General features: G+C 44.1%; 1 protein-coding gene across 1 annotated transcript in view; it reads right to left on the bottom strand.

Moving 5' to 3' along the window:
• LOC120530121 (V-type proton ATPase subunit d 2-like) overlaps window positions 1-22,590 on the bottom strand; it is a 38,246-nt gene extending 15,656 nt beyond the window's left edge. Inside the window, exons 1-6 of the mRNA XM_039754300.1 lie at window positions 22,409-22,590; window positions 13,473-13,644; window positions 7,565-7,743; window positions 7,203-7,282; window positions 4,194-4,271; window positions 111-287 (exon numbers count right to left, since the gene is read on the bottom strand). Coding sequence (XP_039610234.1) covers window positions 111-287; window positions 4,194-4,271; window positions 7,203-7,282; window positions 7,565-7,743; window positions 13,473-13,644; window positions 22,409-22,538 — 816 coding nt within the window. The 5' untranslated portion in view covers window positions 22,539-22,590. The remainder of the gene's footprint in view (window positions 1-110; window positions 288-4,193; window positions 4,272-7,202; window positions 7,283-7,564; window positions 7,744-13,472; window positions 13,645-22,408) is intronic.
• Between the last annotated feature and the right edge of the window lie 333 nt (window positions 22,591-22,923).

Genomic DNA, 22,923 nt, shown 5'->3' on the forward strand with positions numbered 1-22,923 from the left:
GTATACCCTGCCGTTCTTTCTTAAACTCTGTAAAGCGCCTTGAGCATGGGAAAGGCGCTATATAAATAAAATGTACAGTATATATATATATATTTTTTTCAATCACTTACAGCATAATATTCAGCCGTGGCTTTTACAGTTTCATAATCCTCCGCATTGGCCAGTCTGTGCAGACCTTCAGGGTGTAGCTTTCCACATGTTGGGTACAACTTCTCCCGATCCGTCTTGTCAAGTTCCGTTCCAAAAGAGTTGACGGTGATTATAAATGCACGACGGTCAGCTTCAAACTATAGCACAAAGAAGAACAAAAAAGAGCTGATAAAGCCATTTCTACGCGTGCATTTGGACTCACCTTGCATATGTCCAGTGCCTCGAATAGCGAGATTTACTGTGAAGTCCAGTTCAAATTTATTGCGAAGAGTACACGTCACTTGGGTGTCTCCCACAAGTGAGTGATCCGAATGTAACCCCTACACCCCCTTTAAGCTGTATAAGGGCCGGGCCCCAAGTTCTTTAGTCTGGTGTCCCCACCTCTGTTGTTCACAATGATGTTTGTTGCTTCTCATCCTCACATACTTGATGATATCTGAACCTTTTGTTATCCAACACAATAATGATTTACTCCAAGTTTACAAATGAAAACTTTTATCTTCACTAAATCACTGCATTAGATTTCTAGATGTTACAAAAGCTGGGTTATAAACAGAATTTAACAAAAACCATGAACAACAAAATACTTATAATTTTAAACAACACCCCCCCATCGAATATGACTTGTGAGCTCACCTCCAATGATTATAAAGTTTCTTTAAAACAGTATGTTAAAGCAACAATGCGGCTTGGGCGCCTGTCTAGATTTAGTACTTTGTGTGGCAGATTGCTGGGCTTCTTACCTGGCCAGGATGCCTGGAAGGACTGGAAAGGGACATGAATAGCTTCCGGGTCATGAGGGGGCAACCACCCTGGACTAGGAGAGGACCACGGGAGAGGAGCAAAGAGGTTCTGGCCTGTTTGGATCCGTGGCCACTGCCAGGGGGCGCCTCAAGCCTCGTGGGACCTGGAGAATTCTTACTTCCGCCACACCAGGTGAGATGGCGGATGAACCTGCCAGGGACGCCTGGAGCGCTTCCGGTGCAAAAGGCAGCACTTTCGCCACACCAGGAAGTGCTGCTGGAAGGTCGTCATCAGCCACCTGGAGCACATCCGGGCGAGAATAAAAGGGGCCGCCTTCTTACAGTCGGGGAGCTTGAGTCGGGAGTGGGAGCAGGACGAAGCTCCCGGGAAGAGACAGGCGGCCAAGGACTGAAGAAGAAAAGAGTTATTGTGGTGATTGATTATCTGTGTGCATTGTGTGGTGTTCGGGACTTTAATCCTGTGTTTATTTGTGGTTAATAAACGTGTGTGTTTTACAAAGATGTGGTCTCTGACTGGTGGTGTCCGGGCAAGTCTCACATTTGTAATAACCGGGATATAATTGAGGGAGTTAAGGTGATTGAGCCATTAGGGTCAGGTGACCTTACTATAATAAGGTTCGCTGTGTTTCTGAAGAGTGAGGATGCAAAGACTAAAACTGCTAAGTTTAACTTTAAATTTTGAGCTGATGCAGCAAAGTCTAAGGAGGATGGACCGGGATGAGCTTTCAAGTGTTGAGACAGTCGAGAAGCAGTGGAACAGGTTTAAAAATGTTTTACATGTAATGCAGGACAGGTACATCCCAAAAGTAGGAACTAACAGGACATTAAACAAAAACTCTGCAGCGGCGTATAATAAAGAGTTAAATAAGAATCTGCAAAGGAAAAAAACAAAACAGCCGCATAAGACTAATAACTCCAAAGTGAATCACAGGGCGTATGAGAACATGAGAGCAACCGTTAAAAAGGATATCAGGGAAGTTAAAAGGCCATTAGAGAGGAATATAGCAGAAAAGGCGGAAAACGAAGAGATTCTTTCAGTATTTTACTCGTAAAAGAACAGCAAGGTGGAGGTGAAGTACATCAGGAATAGTAAAGGGGGAACTAAAAGATACAGAGGATGCTCCAAACTTGCATTTCTCTGAGGTCTTCAGGTGTGAAGAAGTTGAAAACCTTCCAGCAGTAACAGGGACTACTAAGGAGGTACTGAGGGATTTAAAAATTGCAGAGAGAGAGAAAAGCTGTTCAGACTAAAAAGGCTAAAATCAAACAAATCACCAGGACCAAATGATATTTGTCACAGAATTGTTCATGAGGTGAGGGAGGACATCTATGAACCCTTTAAACATATTTTTAGGAAGTCACTGCGCACTGGGGAGATCCTGAAGGAGTGAAAAATGGCTAATACCATATATAAAAAAGGTGACCGGCAGATCCAGGCAACTATAGGCTAGTAAGCTTACGGTGCATCACAGGAAAATTAATGGAAGGAATTGTCTCTATGTACGGTATATAAAATCCAACTGTCTGTCCGCTTTTCATGAGAGAACTACTTAACGGTTTTAGATCGTTTTTTGTCTAGAATTTGCTTCAACATTCCGGCTGATTTTGTGACTTCTCTCATTGCGCTAAGAATCATAGTTCAATTGCAGGAGCGATATATTCGCGCAAATCCAAGACAGAGGCTGCAGGCCGAGGGGAGGGGGAAGTGTGACGTCAGGAGTGGGGAGCCTGGCAGGGTCCTCCTCACTCACGCGTCAGCCTCGGGGCGTACCTCACATCTGCTTAACTAGCGAACGAGAGAACTACTTAGCGGTTTCAGATTGAGTTTTTTCTAGAATTTGCTTCAACATTCCACTTGATTTTGCGACTCCTCTCATTGCAATAAGTATCATAGTTTGCTTGTGGTAACAATTTATTGGCGCGAATCCGAGAGACAGATAGCGGGCTGAGGGGAGGGGGGGAGGCGACACACCCTCTCTCACACACCAGCCTCAGGGCGTACCTCACATCTGCTTAGCTAGTGAACGAGAGAACTACTTAACGGATTTCGATTGAGGTTTTTTCTAGAATTTGCTTGAACATTCTGGTTGATATTGCGACTTCTCTCATAGCGCTAAGTGTCATAGTTCACTTGCAGGAGTGATATATTCGCGCTAATCCGAGACAGAGGCTGCAGGCCGAGGAAAGGGGGCAGCATGACGTCAGGAGTCCTCACTGTCCTGTTTCACTTCTATGTGGGTGAAACCGTAGTTTGACGGCTAGTACTGTTTATAAAAAAGGTGACCGGGCAGATCCACGCAACTATAGGCCAGTAAGTTTAAGGTGCATCACAGAAAAATGAATGGAAGAAGCAGCACATGGCAGGAACAGGAGTTTTACTGAGCAGACAGCATGGGTTCAGAAGAGGGAGGTCATGTTTTAACAACACTGGACTTCTATGAGGAAGCAGCAAAAGGATAGGTGGTGTATTTTATATCATTTGTCTTTTGACTTTTACAAAGCATTTAATAATGTGCCACATGAGAGGTTGGGCATCAGACCTAAAGAAGCAGAAGTTCAGGGTGTTGTGTGTAGATGGGTTCAGAATTGGCCAAAACACAGGAAGCACAGGGTGAGGGTGAGAGGAACCTCATCAGAATTGGGTGATGTTAAGAAGGATGTTCAGCCGGGGTCAGCATCGAGGCCACCGCTCTCCTTAATATACAGACTGTATATAAATGATTTAGATATGAGTAACAAGCTGGTGAAGTGGGCAGATGATACCAAGACAGGTGGACTGGCAGATATTCTCAAATCTGTTGAATCATCTCAGAGGGACTTGGACAGCAGAGAGGCTTGGGCATATTTATGGCAGACGATAACTAATGTCAGTAAATGTAAAGTATTACATGTTGGAAATAAAAATGTTTGAATACACAATGGGAGGTCTAAAAATCGAAAGCACACCTTCTGAGAAGGACTTCAAGGCCGCAGTGGACTCTTAATGGCTTCTGTGTGGCAGTTGAAAGTGTCGAGTCCACTACGACTCCTAAACCCTTCTCATGGTGTGTACTTTCAGTGTCTCGTGGTAACTGTTTAAACCATTGATACACAAATCATACATGATATTTAGGGATTAGTTACCAAGTTTTAAAAGTTGTTTTGCAGACCCCTTTGCCATGTATGACAGATCCCCAGGGGTCCGTGAACCCCACTGTTAGAAACACTGCACTAGTTACATGATGAGGATAGAGAGCTTCTTATTAATAAGCACTGTTAAGTCCTCAGTGTGACACTGACCTCCAGAATGGGACACATGATCTCTTCTGTCGTGCCTCCTTCTTCTTTGCAAAATTTATGAAAACTTTCGATGTAAGCCTGTAAAGATGCACAGTTGGAAACCTGTTCAGGTAAATTTCACACAAACTTTGGGATGTTTTTCTTCACAAAGAGAACCACAGACACTTGGAATAAGTGACCAAGTAGTGTGGCAGATATTAGGATTTTAGAGACATTCAAAACTCGACTTGAAAGATAGATAGATAGATAGATAGATAGATAGATGTGAAAGGCACTATATAACAGATAGATAGATAGATAGATAGATAGATAGATAGATAGATAGATAGATAGATAGATAGATAGATAGATGGGTAAGGCACTATATAATAGATAGATAGATAGATCGATAGATAGATGTGAAAGGCACTATAGATAGATAGATAGATAGATAGATAGATAGATAGATAGATGTGAAAGGCACTATATAATAGATAGATAGATAGATAGATAGATAGATAGATGTGAAAGGCACTATATAATAGATAGATAGATAGATAGATAGATAGAGATAGATAGATAGATAGATAGATATATAATAGATAGATAGATAGATAGATGTGAAAGGCACTATATAACAGATAGATAGATAGATAGATAGATAGATAGATAGATAGATGTGAAAGGCACTATATAATAGATAGATAGATAGATAGATAGATAGATAGATAGATAGATAGATAGATGTGAAAGGCACTATATAATAGATAGATAGATAGATAGATAGATTTGGCATTTGATACTTTATCGATCTACAAAGTAAAATTATGAACAACACTAAATTCAAAAGGTTTTAACTAAAGTTCAGAGATTTTCCTCCATGTGCCCAGGTTACCATTGATTTCGATTTAAACTTTCTGTCATTGCATTTCCCCTGAATATTGACAAAGTTTTACTGCCCCCTAGTGGCCCTTGTTCATGTATTCTGGCTATTCAGGGGCTCCTCTGGTCAGCCCACTACTGTAGAGTGTTGTTTTTTTTTTCTTTTTCTGTTTCTACCTCTGCTCCCTATCATCAAGTCCCACCCTATCATACTTCAGCGTATCATCAAGTCTCTTTCTGGAGGGTGGCACGTGTAATCAGAATATCTGACCACCAAATGCCTCGCCAGTTGCTCTATGATGAACTGTAGATTGGGACGAGACCTCAAGGACATCCAGGCCAGTACTTTAAAGACGCTGTGAAGTCAACCGTATGCTTCTGTGATATCCAGCAAGGAGAATTGGATGTTGCAGCTGCTGAAAGAAGTCGCTGGCAAGCCTGGTGTTGTGAAGCCTCTGCCAGCTTTTAAAGAGGATTTTAAACTTGTATTAATGTAATCTCCACCCATATTAAAATGGAACATGTTGTACTGGCTAGCCTCAGCTTGTGAAAGAGTTAAACCATTAAAGGCTCATGCGTGTATTTTTTAACTTTTCCCCCTCATCTGCCAGTCCTAGGACAGGAATGTGAGAATTGATTTAGCTCTCCCGACAGCAGGATCGTGCCCCGAGGTCCAGCAGGGCCTTATGGACTTTATAGTATTTATTCGCAGCCCTGTTGGATATCTTGGGGACGACCAGGAGTCTGTGATGCCTTATGACCCGGGAGTACGTCACGGTCACGTGACGGGAAGGAATGTCGTGCTCCCGGGTTAAAGTAATGGATCAGGGGCTATAAAAGGACGACGGCTCAGTCCAGACACTGAGCTGTGCTGGGAGGAAGAGGAGCAAAGTGTCTGGGCGAGGAGGAGTGATTAGTGTAGTGATTTTCTATGAGTAGTGTGGAAGGTGCTTGGTTCACTGAGAAGAATAATAAAAGTCTTGGACTTTTACCTGGTGTCTGGAGTTGTACCTGAGGGTTCAAGGGAGCACTAGCGCCCCCTACTGCCACACAGCTAATGATGTTCAAGTGCAAATGCGATTACTGATAAGAACTGTAATAAATCTAAGATTCGCCCAACAAAAGGTGCTCACTTCATTGAACTGAGACGACTTTGCACTAAAGTCTATTCCGTGTGCCCATCCCAGGACTCCTCGTATTTACTTTGAAGTCGGAGCGAGTCCATTCTCCACAACACTTTCACGATAGGCTCCTCCAAAAACAGATGGAAAAGTGGGAATAAACACCCACAGCTATAATAACAAAGACTTCCACTACCCCCACTATTTTAGACTCTGGGCTTCCAGATTGGGACTGCCGAGGTACCATGGTGTCCACAGATGAATTGCACAACAGCGCGTCTTCTTCACGTATCGTGATGTCTCATGTGGACTTAATTTGTAGACAATCAGAAAAACTACGAGTGAAATTATGTAAGCTGAATTTCCTCCTTTACCCGACATATAAGACAATTGTGAAAGACGCAGAGGATGGATTGGCATCTCGACTGCAATGGACAGCAGTTTCTTACCTGGCTGGGAGGCTATTATGGATGGACAGCGTTGACTGGTCCATGTCCAGGCTGGGATTTTTCCTGTTCCTTTGCCCAATCAGGTATAAAAAGATAATGGACTGGACTGAGAGATGTTGCCTGCCGTGAAGAGTTCATCGCCCAGTGTGAGAGATGAGAGATGGCAGTGCCCCTCTGGCATGGTTCCAATTTGGACACCTGTAGGGTTGCATGGGACTTGTAGTTTGGGGTGGCAGCCCTATTGAGGTCCCTGGGTATCACCAGAGAGTACCAACAGACCTCCCAGTTTAAAGGAGTGCTTCCCAGGTGCAGTGTTGTGGCAACAGAAATATACTTGGGACCACCATACTAGGGGCCACTTCATCTATTATATTATTGCACTGAATTGAAAGAAAAGGCACATTGAAGGGAGGTTTGTTAAATCAAATAAGCACATTTGAACCCACGACTGTGTCTGTGAACTTGTGTCTGGAATCGGGGGCACCGACTGTGACATTCCCTACTGGCCACACAGTCTTAAAAGAAAATGATTACAAAGGTCCCACATAATTTATACCCAAAATGTTCAAATCACTTACCTTATACAGTTTATTTCTCATAATCTCGACGTTCATCTCGTCCATGTCGTTTTCAGACAAACAGTCCTGGAAAAATGGAGCTGAAATGGAAGAATGTGACATGCGTTTATTGTGAAATCGATATTTGTTATCTTTGCAAAAGACAAATGAATTCATTCAAACAAAGGTTTATGGCTGGAGACAAAGACAAGTCATTTGCGGAAATCCCCAAAGGTCCTTCTGCTGCTCTTTTCTGAAATCCTAACACTTTACATCTTTTAAGGACAAAGTTCTAAGGAGGGAAAGGAGCTGCAAGGCGGTGACGCTGTGCAGCTCACGGAGGATGACAAATAACAACGTCAATGAAAATGAACGAGTTATACCTAGTGGCGTGTCAACTATGATGGCATTGTAGAGCTCTGCTGGCGTCTGGGCGATACTGACAGCCTCCATCTGGTCAAAGCTGCCCAGCGGGTGACATTTTGGAACGAGCTCAGCAACTGGCCTTTGACGTAGAGTGCCGGTGATCAGCAAAATGATGTTGTCAATCATGTAACTGAAACTAAAAAGAGCAAAACATCAGCTTATAAGCACATTGTTGTACCATCTAATGTCTCTGAATGGCATAACAGTTCATGCCAACTCAAAAGAGTCTAACGTGGAAAATCAATCAATGAAATAAACCGATTAACCAAATCAATCAATCAATCATTTATTAAATTAAGCAAGTATCTAAAGAATTAATTTATTGACTGAATGCATTTTTAATTAATTTGATGCATCCACCTTAATAAAATGATGTCTGTTTATGTCCATTTGCTATGTCCCTGTTATTCCAACAGATGGCGCATCACAATTATTAACACTGCTTTTATGAAATCCCAAATCAAATGGCATATAACAGAGACCTATGCATTGTATTTCTTATTCCAGCAGATGGCGCATCACAAACAATTGCGGTAATGCATTTAATTACTACAAAGGTTTGCGGTGTGCCATTTGTTAGAAATGTATTGCATTTTATTACTACACGCATTATAAAATATATTCCAATAAATGGTGCACTGCAAATATTAACACTGAAGTCTAAGTTGAATATTTAGATTTCAACCCATCTTAGATGGTAACAAAATTTATTGAATTTGCAATTTCAACAGTTGGCACATCACAAACATTAACATTGCTTTTAAGAACCCTATACTGAATGGCATACTGTACAACAGAGACATCTGCATTGCATTTGTTATTCCAGGAGATGGCACATCATAATGTATTCTATTTCTACAATTTTTTGTGATGTGCCATCTGTTGGAAATGTCATGCATTTTATTTGGACATGCATTACAAAATAAATTAAACTAGACGGTGGACTACAAGCACTGACGCTGAGGTCAACATTGAATTACTTAGATTCTGAGGATGGAACTGCCAGGCAAGAGGAAAAAAGAGAAGGTTTATGGATGAGGTGAAGGAGAACACAAAGGCAGTCAGTTTGGCAGAAAATGATGCAAAAGACAGGGATAGAAGGAGAAGGTGGATCTGCTGTGGCGAAAAGCTAAAAGGGTGCAGCTGAGAGAGAAAGATTTGGATTCTTGTATTTGGCCTTTGTTCACCTTGGATTGCATTTTCCCGCAGCCCCTTTATGCCTTTTGGAGCTAAACAGTACAACAGAGCATTTCATGGGAATATAACTTTTATTTCGTAATGATCCTGTGTATGCTCTTATTCTAGCTGAGGTTTGGTGTTACACTTCCCTCTAGTGAGCATTTGTGGAAGTGTTTTGGGACTCCTCGATCATGACAGTTTTGTTATTGTTTTGGGTTTCCGGTTGTTTTGTGAATTTTCTGAATTTGCCTTTTTGGCCTTGTTTGCTTCCGAGTGCCTTTCAGGCAAATCCTTTTTTGTTCCTTTCAGCATTTTTGTTACAGACTTTTTTCATTTATGTAATAAATATTGCCAATTGTTGTTATTGTTATTATATTACCATATATACTTGCGTATAAGTCAGGTCCTTCTTCTTCTTCTTTCGGCTACTCCCATTAGGGGTTGCCACAGCGGATCATCTTCTTCCATATCTTTCTGTCCTCATCATCTTGTTCTGTCACACCATCACCTGCATGTCCTCTCTCACCACATCCATAAACCTCTTCTTAGGCCTTCCTCTTTTACTCTTCCCTGGCAGCTCTATCCTTAGCATCCTTCCCCCAGTATACCCAGCATCTCTCCTCTGCACATGTCCAAACCAACACAATCTCGCCTCTCTGACTTTGTCTCCCAACCGTCCACACTGAGCTGACCCTCTAATGTCCTCATTTCTAATCCTGTATATCCTCATCACACCCAATGCCAATCTTAACATCTTTAACTCTGCTACCTCCAGCTCTGTCTCCAGTGCCACCGTCTCCAGCCCATATAACACAGCTGGTCTCACTACCGTCCTGTAGACCTTCTCTTTCACTGTTGCTGATACCCGTCTGTCACAAATCACTCCTGACACTCTTCTCCACCCACTCCACCCTGCACTCTCTTCTTCACTTCTCTTCCACAATCCCCATTACTCTGTACTGTTGATCCCACGTATTTAAACTCATCCATCTTCGCCAACTCTACTCCCCCATCCCCACCATTCCCCTGACCACCCTCTCATTAACACACGTGTATTCTGTCTTGTTCCTAATGTTCAAAATTAATGATACGACACACTGGCAGTGCCATCTTGCCAAATACTTTTTGGTTTTGTCTAAAAACCAGTCTTGTGCCTATGGCTCTTCCAAGACATATATAGCTTTCAACAAGTTCCACTGTCTGTTCACTGAAGAGTGTCTCTTGTGGGTAAACAGTATTCATATAAAATCAGCAAAAATGTCTGATGTCTGTCTTGGTGGTCCTACTGACCTTCATTCCTCTCTGCTCCTCCTCATATCTCCACCTCTCCAGGGTCTCCACAAACCTGCTCCCTACTCTCAGTACAGATCACAATGTCATCAGCAGACATCACAGTCCACAAGGACTCCTGTCTAATCTCGTCTGTCAGCCTGTCCATCACCATTGGAGATAAGAAAGGGCTCAGAGCCGATCCCTGATGTAATCCCACCTCCGTCACTTCTACCGCAGACCTCACCACAGTCACACTTCCCTCGTTCATATCCTGTGCCACTCTTACGTACTTCTCTGCCACTCCTGACTTCCTCATACAATACCACAGCTCCTCTCAGTCACCCTGTCATTTGCTTTCTCCAGGTCCACAAAGACGTAATGCAACTCCTTCTGGCCTTCTCTAAACTTCTCCATCCACATCCTCAGAGCAAACATCACATCTGTGGTGCTCTTTCTTGGCATGAAGCCATCCTGCTGCTCACTAATCATCACCTCCCTTCTTAACTGAGCTCCCACTACTCTTTCCCATAACTTCATGCTGTGGCTCATCAATATTATCCCCCTGTAGTTACTACAGTCCTGCACATCCCCCTTATTCTTAAATATCGGCCCACCAGTACACTTCTTCTCCACTCCTCAGGCATCCTCTCACTTTCCAAGATTCCACTAAAAACTCCACTGCCATCTCTCCTAAACATCTCCGTGCTTCCACAGGTATGTCATCTGGACCAACAGCCTTTCCATTCTTCATCCCCTTCATAGCTGTCCTTACTTCCTCCTTGCTAATCCATTGCACTTCCTGATCTCCACATCATCCAACCTCTTTTCTCTCTTTTTCTCTTCATTCATCAGCCTCTCGAAGTACTCTTTCCATCTGCTCAACACACTCTCCTCGCTTGTGAGTTTGTTTCCATCTTTATCCTTTATCACCCTAACCTGCTGTTCATCTTTCCCAGCTCGGTCCGTTTGTAGCCCACCGGTCCTTTTCTCCCTCTTTTGTGTCCAACCTCTCATACAACTCATCATACGCCTTTTCTTTAGCCTTCACCAACCTCTCTCTTCATCTTGTGCCTTATCTCCTTGTACTTTTGTCTACTTTCTGCATCTCTCTGACTATCCCACTTCTTCTTCAGCATCCTCTTCCTCTGTATACTCTCCTGTATTCCCTTATTCCACCACCAGGTTTCCTTTTCCTCCTTCCTCTTTCCAGATGTCACACCAAGCTCCCTTTCTTGCTGTCACCCTTACTACTTCTGCTGTTGTTTCCCAGTTGTCTGGTAACTCTTCACTGCCACCTAGTGCCAGTCTCACCTCCTCCCTAAACTCAACCTTGCAGTCTTCCTTTTTCAACTTCCACCATTTCATCTTTGTCTCTGCCCTCACTCTCCTCCTCTTCTTGATCAACAATGTCATCCTACAGACCACCATCCTATGCTGCTTAACTACACTTTCCCCTGCCACCACTTTGCAGTCTTTAATCTCCTTCAGATGAACTCTTCTGCATAGGATGTAATCTACCTGTGTGCATCTTCCTCCACTCTTGTACATCACCCTAGGTTCCTCCCTGTTCTTAAAATGCATATTCACCACAGCCATGTCCATCCTTTTGGCAAAATCCACTATCATCTGACCTTCTTCATTCCTCTCCATGACAACATACCTACCCATCACCTCCTTGTCTCCTCTGTTCCCTTCACCATCATGCCCATTGAAATCCGCTCCAATCACCACTTTCTGTTCATCACTTCATCCAACTCACTCCAGAAATCTTCTTTCTCACCCATTGCACACCCAACTTGTGGTGCATATTCACTAACAACATTTATCATCACACCTCCAATGTCCAGCTTCATAATCATCACTCTGTCTGACACTCTTTTCACCTCCAAACACTCTTGACATACTGTTCCTACAGAATAACTCCTACTCCATTTCTCCTCCTATCCACACCATGATAGAACAATTTGAATCCACCGCTGATCCACCTGGCCTTACTCCCCTTCCATTTAGCCTCTTACACACACAATATATCAACCTTCCTTCTCTCCATCATATCAGCTAAGTCTCTCCCCTTACTAGTCATACTGCCAACATTCAATGTTCCTACCCTCCGTTCCACTCTCTTTACCCTCCTCCTCTCCTCCTGCCTCCGGACACATCATCACCCCTCTTCTTCTCCTTCTTATTCTTCTCCCCTCGGCCAACAGTAGCCGAATTTCTGCCAGCACCCTATTGGCTAACAGTACTGGTGGCGGTCGTTGTTAACCGGGGGCTCGACCGATCCAGTATGGTAATTTGTATTGTTGTCTGAATATTGATTTGGCAAAATTTTACACCGGATGCCCTTCCTGACGTAACCCTCCCCATTTATCCAGGCTTGGGACTGGCACGAAGAAACACACTGGTTTGTGCATCCCCTGTGGCTGGTTTTCGTATAAGTCAGGTCTTGAAACCTGAACAATCGATCATAAAATCAGACCCCAACTTATACGCCCGTTCAAAAATCTTCTTGCCTTCTCCAGTCTCTCATCTGTTTCTCAGACCCATCAAATTTTGTCGCAGCAGCACAGTTATCAATTTCTTTCACCACGTCAATGACTTTTAATTTAAAACCAGCTTCATATTTTCTTCTGATCGAACGCTCCATCATAGATAAGGGGTACTCTTATGATAAAGGTGTATGAGGATGTGAGATACAAAACACAGAAATCAGCGCAAACGTCGCTTCGGAATAGTTCGGGTATCACTGTGTGGTCATGTAGGCATAACAGAGAGAAAACAAGGCCGTGTGCTCCATGGTTACTCTCTCAGGTGGGCGTTAGCATATCCTAATCCCTTGGACCAATAGCGTGAGTTTCCCATGTTCGACTTATACGACCGACATTATAAAATACCGGAAATTATACAGTCAAATCAAGTTCAAGCGGGAGAACTTAAGTGCGAGTAAATACAGTAAATTTAGTTGTCTATAAATCTGAACTCTGTCTTTATAATTTTAATTATTCCGTAACAGACTACAGTGATCAATGCTCTGAAATAAAGGCCACAATGGACAAGTTTCCTCCCACCTGATTCCTGTCTCAAAGAGGTTTTAGTGAAGACAAGATTTCTTTCTTTAATATATTTCCAAATATAATTTCTTCTGCGATGGTCAAATCATTAAATGAGGAAAACTCAACTAATGATAGAAGGTTTTAATGAATCTGATGGCTGAGGGTTATCACTTTTAACATTCTGTATACTACATTTCTAATTCTCTGCACTTTTACTTGAAGACCTCCTTAAATACTTGGGTGATATTGATTGCTATATAATGATGGAGAACACTTTTCACACACACACACACACACACACGTTCTCTTGTGAATGCTGAAGATCAGAAAATCTGACTGATACACAAGAAGATCGACTTACGTGATGTAGTTCAGGAAGGTGCTCAGAGGTTCAAACGAGTGGTTCCTAAAGTAATGAAACTCGGTCAGCAGCTTTTCTTTGAGCTTGTCGTCGATGATGGAGACCGTCAGGGAGCCCGTTTCATTGGATAAGAAGTTTCCATAGTCAGTGCTCTGAAGATGTAGTTTCATATCTGAAAACAGGAATGACACCAAAGGTGAGTGGATGGATCAGGCAGTACTTGTACATTTAATCTAGAAGTTTCTTTCACCTCCACACGGGTTCTCCAGAGCTCTACCTTTACTTAACAGACCCATATAGAGCCAGTCGATCCATTTGGTGGCAGGGTGCTGGCACCTAAGGGGCACCAATTATTAAAGTTAAGGGTCGTGTGCTCCAGACACTTAGGGGGACTGCCGGAAGTATAACAATAATGCTGGTGGTTTGTACATAAAGTGGCACCTCTTGTGTTTCAGAAGACTTTGGACAGGGAGTGGGGCCTCACCCTGGGTCGTCGGTCCATGGTATGAACACAAAGAGGGACCATTTGTGTTTTGAAGGTCTGCATCCTCCAAACATGAAAGTGGTACACACACCATATAGTCAGTCTGAGGTATAAGCACAAAAAGGGTGCCATTTATGCTAATGAAGGTGGGCATGCTCCAGACACTGAGGGGGAACCCCCACCCCAACCCCCACCCCAACCCCCACCAAAACAGGTCATCAAGGCCTAATAACACTGAGCACTCACTATGGACAATGCGGGCTGACATCCGTCAACCCTGCCTAGAGCTCCAAATGGTCTTCGACTGGTACTGACTCCATGCCAAGGTAGTTCAGGGTAAAGACCCATATTTGTGCATTGTGAGGTACTGAAGGTCTCACTCTGTGATCCAGAATAATTCAACTTGATGGCAATTGTTACCTTATGATGTTAGTAGCTGAAGTACCCGCCATTGCCCTTTGTCTATGTATGTGATTGGTTAAGGTAAGGACCATCAATGTTGACCCTTCTGTCATCACCGACTAATCCCATCTGCCGTCTCCACTACCTCTCCATCAAATGTCTCAGCTCTCAGAATTTTTTCTTTTTGTGTCGGATTGGATTTCCATAATTGAGATAACTCCTTGTGCGGGTGGCACCGTGAACACTACTTCTTTTTATCTTTAGTTTTCCTCTCCTGGGTCCGCTGCCCTTTTCCATCTCCATGCTTCCATGAGGTCAGATTATCTCAAGGCATAACGTGAGCCACCACAGCTCTGCTGACGACACACAGCGCCTGATGACCCCGACTCTCTCGATTCATTGACCCCAATGTCTTATTTGTGTCTCTGAATGGATGAGTATTAATTTTCTCAAACTAAATAAGAAGAAATCGGAAATCTTAGTGATTGGCAAAAGTAGATATAATGAGGGTATTAAAAATTAACTTGATTCATCAGGCTTAAAAGTCAAGATGGACGTAAACAGTTTAGGGGTAATTATTGACTCTGACCTAAAATTTAAATCACATATTACTCAGAATACTAGGACAGCATTTTTTCACTTAAGAAATAAAGCAAAAGTTAGACCTCTTATAACATTGCAAGATGCTGAAAAATTTATTGATGCTTTTGTTTTCAGTCGACTAGATTACTGTAACGCACTCCTCTCAGGACCACCCAAAAAAGACATCAATCGATTACAACGAGTACAAAATGGAGCTGCTAGAATCTTAACTAGAAAAAGAAAATCCAAGCACATCACCCCAGTCTTAGTGTCACTACACTGGTTACCGGTGCCATTTAGAATTGACTTTACACCAGGGGTCTCCAACACGTCACTTGCGAGCTACCGGTAGCTCTCCACCCCTTTCCAAGTAGCTCGCCAAAGGGTTAATGAATCCTCCATAAATTTGAAAACTTGATTAGTCAAATTAGAGCTGAGCGATCTTTCTAAAAGTCATATCACGATACTTTTAACACAAAATCACAATCCACAATCTGAACTGCAATCTGTCTTTTCAATGTGGCATACACTTACAAGAATATCCGGACTCAAACTCATCAAGACCTGAGTCACACTTTATTTTAAATATCAAACAAAGTTGAATTCAATTGTTCTCTCGTTTGCTAGCTAAGTGGAGTTAAGGTTGGCTGGCGAGTGAGTGAGGAAGGGCCATCCCCTAGGGCCACTACATGTTTCCCAGATTCGCAGAAATAAATCGGTACCGCAAGCAAACGATGATACATTGTGACATGAGAGAAGTTGCGAAATCAACCAGAATGTTCAAGCAAATTATAGAAAAAAAAAACAATCTAAATCTGTTAAGTAGTTCTCTCGTGAAAAGTAGACAGACAGACATTGGATTTTATATATTAAATATTAGTAAACCTTCAAAATAATGTGCAGTTAATGTCTCAACAGCATTTCTGGAGCTTAGTAGAGCCTGATAACTAGAACAATCTCCACTAAGCAGCTCTGAAAATATCTGCTTGGTTTGGGTCTCCATACCTCAGTGAGTCTGACATGAATGTCATGAAATCAAAGTTCAGAACAAGACTGACAGACGAACATTTAAATGACTCCAGAAGAGTGAACCCAAGGGGGCTCCACTCCACCATCCACCTCAGTGCCAGTCATCTGACTAACTAAAAAACACATCACACATGCAACTGGACATGTGAATAAAGTGACACAGTGACATGTGACAAAATGACAAATGAATAAGTCAGATCTGTGGATTTGGACTGCAGTGGGCTGGCGCCCTGCCCGGGGTTTGTTTCCTGCCTTGCACCCTGTGTTGGCTGGGATTGGCTCCAGCAGACCCCCGTGACCCTGTAGTTAGGGTATAGCGGGTTGGATAATGGATGGAAGGATGTGTATTTGGAGTTGCATTGTTTTGTGTTGACAGCATTCATTTTTTTAATTCACTAGTGTGACATACACTACAAAATGCATACAGACACACAAAATGCACTTGCAGGTGAACTCAATATTTTTTATGATGTTTTAATGCAAAATGTGAGTTGTGGACACCAACATTTTGTAAATGTGCAGGCCAAACCAGCTTATTCAGTTTGTTTGAGTTGAAATAAGCGATGAGACTAAACGTTTCAAAACATGAGCAGCTCTCGGCCATTTTCATTTTGTAAAAGTAGCCGTTTTGGGTAAAGGTTGGAGACCCCTGGGATACCCCCTACTCTTTATGATGGATGCCCAGGGATCTTTTACAACCACAGAGAGTCAGGACCTCGGTTTTATGTCTCATTTGCATGACGGCGCCATTTGTACAGCACTGTGTCCCCTGTCACTGCACTGGGGCATTGGGATTCACATTCAGACCACAGGGTAAGTGCCCCCTGCTGGCCTCACCAACATCAGTTCCAGCATTTGCCAGGGAACATTCCAGATTTTAGGGCTGTGTTGGACACAGGACATCAGGATACCCCCTACTCTTTATGAAGGATGCCCAGGGATCTTTTAACGACCACAGAGAGTCAGGACCTCAGTTTTATGTCTTATCTGAAGGACGGCGCCATTTTTACAGCACTGCGGATATCGGTGTACAATACAATACAGTGCAATTTATTTTTTAAGTGCCGCAATGGGCTTTAACAGGCCCTGCCTCTTGACAGCCCCCCAGCCTCGACTCTCTAAGATGACAAGGAAAAAGTCCCCCAAGAAAAACCCTTATAGGGAAAAAATGGAAGGAACCGCGGGAAAAGCCATTCAAAAAGAGACCCCTTTCCAGTTAGGTTGGGTGTGCAGTGGGTGTCAAAAAGAAGGGGGTCAATACAATACTCACTTAGAGCACAAGGTCACCAGCACCTCTTCCAGCAGCAACCCACGCTTTTCCTAAAAGGATACCCAGGGATCTTTAATGACCACAGGCAGTCAGAACCTCAGTTTTACATCTCATCTGAAGCATGGCACCACTTGTACAGCACTGTGTCCCCATCACTGCACTGGGGGGCATTAGGATCCAGACACACACCACAGGGTAAGCGCCCCCTGCTGGCCTCACCAACACCTCTTCTAGCAGCAACCCACGCTTTTCCTAGATGGTCTCTCATCCAAGTACTGGCTGGGCCCAAACATGCTTAGCTTCAGGTGGTATGGCTGCTGGCTGTGGTGGGACCTCATTAGTATGGTGGTCTGCAGTTACACTCTGTTGGATGAGGTTCCTCACTCCATCACCCTCTGCTTCCTGTGTCTGAGCCAATTCTGCACCCATCTACACACCACACACCCTGAACTGCCACTTCTTTTAGTTTGATGCCCACCCTCTCATGTGGCACCTCATCAAATAAACCACGTGCACCACTTGGATTGAATAGGAGAATACAGGAAAAGGCAAAAGGGGTCTCGATACTTTCTGAAGGCACTTTATGATTAGGTGGGTGGATGCATGGCAGTCTGTTCCAATTTGGGAAGCTTTTAGCATTTAATGAGAGCGGCCAGCTTAGCTTCACTATGGAGACATTCGAGATTTCTGTCTTCCAAGTCAAAACTCTGAAGGTAGAAGACGCCACAAGCCACTTTTTTCTGGTTTTGCATTCCAGCCAGCAGGCAGAACGGTTTGTGTGTATCGGTAAACACCAGGACTCTGAGTGGGAACCGACACAAATCCTGTCCCCTGCTGGTTGTGCGTCACCAGGTTTACGTATAAACAGCAGCAGGTTTACCGTCCACGGGCATCAAACAAGTTGGCCTCATCTTGTGGTGACTAAACAAACAATGAAGGTCATCAACAGGGGAGAGACGCTCAACGCAAGGGCTCTGGGACTGAGCTTCTGACAGTGACAAGCGTGTGACAACAGTGTGGCCCTGTCATTGGCGTTCTATACTGTAAGTCCACCATCCATTATCCAACCCGCTACATCCTAACTACAGGGTCACGGGGGTCTGCTGGAGCCAATCCCAGCCAACACAGGGCGCAAGGCAGGAAACAAACCCCGGGCAGGGCGCCAGCCCACCGCAGTATACTGTAAGTGCTTCTCAGATGTTAGGTTTGATGGATTACTGTGTTTCATCTTACCACACAGTGGATTCAGAACGTCTTCAGATCCCTCACACCTTATTGTGTTACTAATTTAATTTTAAATTGATACGTTTTCTGGATTTGGCCATCAATTCACACTGAATAACCCATAAAGACAAAGTGACAACACGTTTTCAGAAAGGCTATAGCACGTGTCTGGGTGGCACTTGCATGTTCTCCCTGTGTCTTCGTGGACGGTCCTCCAGGCATTCCTTTCTTAGGCTCAACAGTGACTCAAGACAAGCCCAGGGTGAGTGTGTGTGTTGTGACAAGACCCTGTGATGGACTGGTGTCCTCACTGTGATGCTCAGGTCCTCACTCCCTAAGACCCCGAATTGAATTACTGTTAAGATTTGCAAATAAATGCAGGCGGGCATTGTTTTTATATGACAGCACATTGGTTAGTTCTTTCTCCCACATCCGTAGGTTCATTAGTAACTCTGGACAGGCCCTGTGTATGAGACTGTGAAGGACTGGCAGCCTATACAGGGCCGGATGCCACAGTGTGCCCAGTGATGGCCCCTGGCTCCCTAAGAACTTGATTTGAATGCATTAGGATTGAGAATGTGTGTGGATTTGTGTTTTTCTATATGTTGGCACTGTGGTTAGTGGCAGTGCCAACATATAGAAATTCAAATTCTGCATGTAGGAGGTGTGGATACAACACTTGCATGTCCTCTCTGTGATTTCTCCTCCAGATATCCCTTTCCTTCTCACACCTCCTCAGGTTCATTGGTAACTCAACACAGGACTGGTGTGCGTCTCTACATGTGAGTAGACTCTGTGATTAACTGATGTCCTGCCCAGGGTTGGATTCTGCCTTGCACATAGCCATTCTGGGATATGGGCTGGCTCCTAAAAGACCCCAGATTGAATTAAGTAGATTTAAGAATGTGTGTGGATTTGTGTTTTTCTATATGTTGGCACTGTGGCTAGTGGCACTGCCACATGGAGTCAGTGTTCTAGGTTCAAATTCTGCATGTAGGAGTTTATACACTACTTGCATGTTCTCCCTATGTTGCTGTGGGTTCTCCTCCAGGTCTTCCATTCCTTCTCACACATCTGTGTTTTCACTGGTAACTCTAAACTGGCCCTGTAGGAGTCTGAGTACGTGAGTGGATACCGTGAAGAACTAGCAGCCTATTTATGGTTAATTGTTGACTTGCATCTGTGATTCTGGGATATGCGCCCAAGGACCTCTAAACTGAATCAAGTAAGTATGGGAATGTATGACTGTGTACATTTTTGTATATGGCGGCACAGTGGTTAGTGGCACTGCCACATGGAGTCAGTGACCTGGGTTCAAATTCTGCATGTAGGAGTTGTGGGTACAATACTTGCATGTTCTCCCTATGTCGCTCTGGATTCTCCTCCAGGTCTTCCATTCCTTCTCACACCTCCTCAGGTTCACTGGTAACTCAACACAGGACCGGTGCGTGTTTCTACATGTGAGTAGACTCTGTGATTAACTGATGTCCTGCCCAGGGTTGGATTCTGCCTTGCACATAGCCATTCTGGGATATGGGCTGGCTCCGAAAAGACCCCAGATTGAATTAAGTAGATTTAAGAATGTGTGTGGATTTGTGTTTTTCTATATGTTGGCACTGTGGTTAGTGGCACTGCCACATGGAATCAGTGACCTGGGTTCAAATTCTGCAAGTAGGAGTTTATACAACACTTGCATGTTCTCCCTATGTTGCTGTGGGTTCTCCTTCAGGTCTTCCATTCCTTCTCATACATCCGTAGGTTCACTGGTAACTCTACACTGGCCCTGTAGGAGTCTGAGTACGTGAGTGGATACCGTGAAGAACTAGCAGCCTATTTATGGCTGATTGTTGACTTGCATCTGTGATTCTGGGATATGCGCCCAAGGACCTCTAAACTGAATCAAGTAAGTATGGGAATGTATGACTGTACATTTTTCCAGATTGGCACGGTGGTTAGTGATGCTGCCTCATGGATTCAGTGTTCTGCCTGTGGAAGGTGTCCGTGTGGCACTTGCATGTTCTCCCCGCGTCTCTGTGGGTTCTTCTCCATGTATTCAATTCTTCTCTCATAACCTTACATGCAAGGGCAAGATTGAGCGTGTGAGCCTAGGATAGGGTGGCCTAGTGGTTAGTGCGGGTTCAAAGTGTGCCCAGAAGTTGGCTGTGATACACCTGCATGTTCTTCCTGTCCCTGCTTTTAATAAACTGGCACACATTTCTAAAAATCATGTTGTCACTTTGTCATTCTGAGGTAGAAAAAATGAAAATGATTTAAAATGATTTCGGCATAAGGCGGCAACCTAACGCAATGGGGTCTTCGAGACTTTGTGAAGGCTGTGCACAAAATGAAGGGAAATCACATCGCAATAAAACGATACACGATAGGAAAATTTAAAGGCGATCGCTGCGATCAGCAGATCAAAACCTGCAAGATTCCTCCAAAAGTGTTCAGAGAGCAAAATTTTTGTTGTCCAGAATTATTTACCTTTCTGTATGGATCCATCCATCCATTTTCTAACCCGCTGAATCCGAACACAGGGTCACGGGGGTCTGCTGGAGCCAATCCCAGCCAACACAGGGCACAAGGCAGGAACCAATCCTGGGCAGGGTGCCAACCCACCGCAGCTTTCTGTATGGATGATTACTTTAATTTGTTTGTATGTAGAAAGAAACATATAAAAGAGCAGCACGGCGGCGCAGCAGTTAGTGCTACTGCCACACAACTCCAGAGTCCTGCCTTTGAACCCTCGCCAGGTCACATCTGTGTGGAGGTGGCATGTTCTCCCTGTGCTTTCTCTGGGTACTCTCGATGTTCTTAGGACATCCCGGAGATATGTGTGTCTTAGGTTAGGTGACCATGTCTTGCAATGGATGGATGGGTTCCTACCCAGCTGTCTGTGTCCCTGAATTGAATGGGTGGAAATGAAATCAATGAAGCATGCCTGACTAAGTGTCACATTGGAAGTCTGGCTATTTTTAAACCTCTCGGCTGAGGATGTTCCTCATTTTTTTCCAGTACTGGCCAGCCCAAAGCTGCGTGCAAACCACTCCTCGGCTGCTTCTTTTGGCTCAAAGTCACCTTCAGAGGTTTCTCATTTCCTGGTTTTTGAGGGTTTCATTTGCCATTCATTTCATTTTGTTCCATCCACACACAGTGGAGGCCCACTCCTGGGTCACAGGGAGCTGGAGGCCATCCGACCTGCAGTTGACACAAGGCTGGATCCAACCCAGAGAGACAAAGCAGGCGTCACAGCACTACTTGTGACCCCATCTTAAGACCTTTTCTGTGCTTTTAAATGATATCAAGACTAGGGGGTGTCTTTGATCAGCCCGTCTCCCCGCCGTGTCTGGTCTGACAAAATGTTATTTTTTAGCCAAACATGGGCACCATGTAGTGTCTCCTGCAGGTCTGAAATGCTGGGTATGTTTGTAACTGCTCTCCTTATCTGTCACACAGGTACCCACCTGACCACTTTTTAAAGGATGTTAGTAAGGTGTCATGACTGAGAAGCCTGCCCACTAGAAGAATTGGTGGGTCTCCCGACTGGCACTGCTTAGGAGAAAATGGGAGCCAGTGTGGCACAGGATCTTGGGATGAATCTGTTAAGGGCCTTAAAGAAAGTGAGAGAGAAAGAGGGAGACAACTGGCAGACAAAGGGGGGCTTGTCAGCTTTTCCCTTTATGCAGCTGGCTTAAACATTCTCACTTTACATTCACCTCATACCAACTCCATGAATACTTTGATCAGGTCAGAAACTAAGAAGTCAACCTCTTACCTTCCTATCCTCACCATCTCGCACCTAGCCCCAGCTTAAAGCCACCAAACAGCCACCTTTAGTTTAGATTTTGGAAAAGAGTGGTCCGTATCCAGCTGATAAAGTGGCACCCGACAACCCCACCAACTCCATTCCCCTTCCCTTTCTGCCCAGCCCCGTTTCACACTCACCTTCTAGAGTTTCACACTGCACCAGGTTTTGGTAATCCGCCTGCTTGAGAATCCCACCCTTGAATCCCCGGACGAGCCCCTCCAAGTAGCCGTTATTCACATTGAAGTAAAACTCAGAGCCCCCGCTCATTGTGACTTGGTTGAGGCAGACAGACGACTGCTGTGGCTTCTGCTCTGCTGCTCTGCTGCCTCTGGCTTTTAGGACACTCCCCCTGCAGCCTTCTGGATGACTCCGCCCTCACTGGCTGTTCCAGTGAACTCCCACTGGTGTAGGGTGTTCAGCAGTTGCGAAAGACAAAAAACAAAAATGTCAAGACAAACAGTCAGCTGTAAGTGACATTGATGGAGGTGGGCTAGGGGTGGGCGCGGGTCGTTTAAAAGAACAGGACCTCATAATTGTACAGTCATATGAAAAAGTTTGGGAACCCCTCTTAATTCTTTTGATTTTTGTTTCTCATTGGCTGAGCTCTCAAAGTAACAACTTCCTTTTAATATCTGACATGCCTTATGGACAC

Source organism: Polypterus senegalus, chromosome 5 (genome assembly GCF_016835505.1).
Source record: "Polypterus senegalus isolate Bchr_013 chromosome 5, ASM1683550v1, whole genome shotgun sequence".
NCBI lineage: Eukaryota > Metazoa > Chordata > Cladistia > Polypteriformes > Polypteridae > Polypterus > Polypterus senegalus.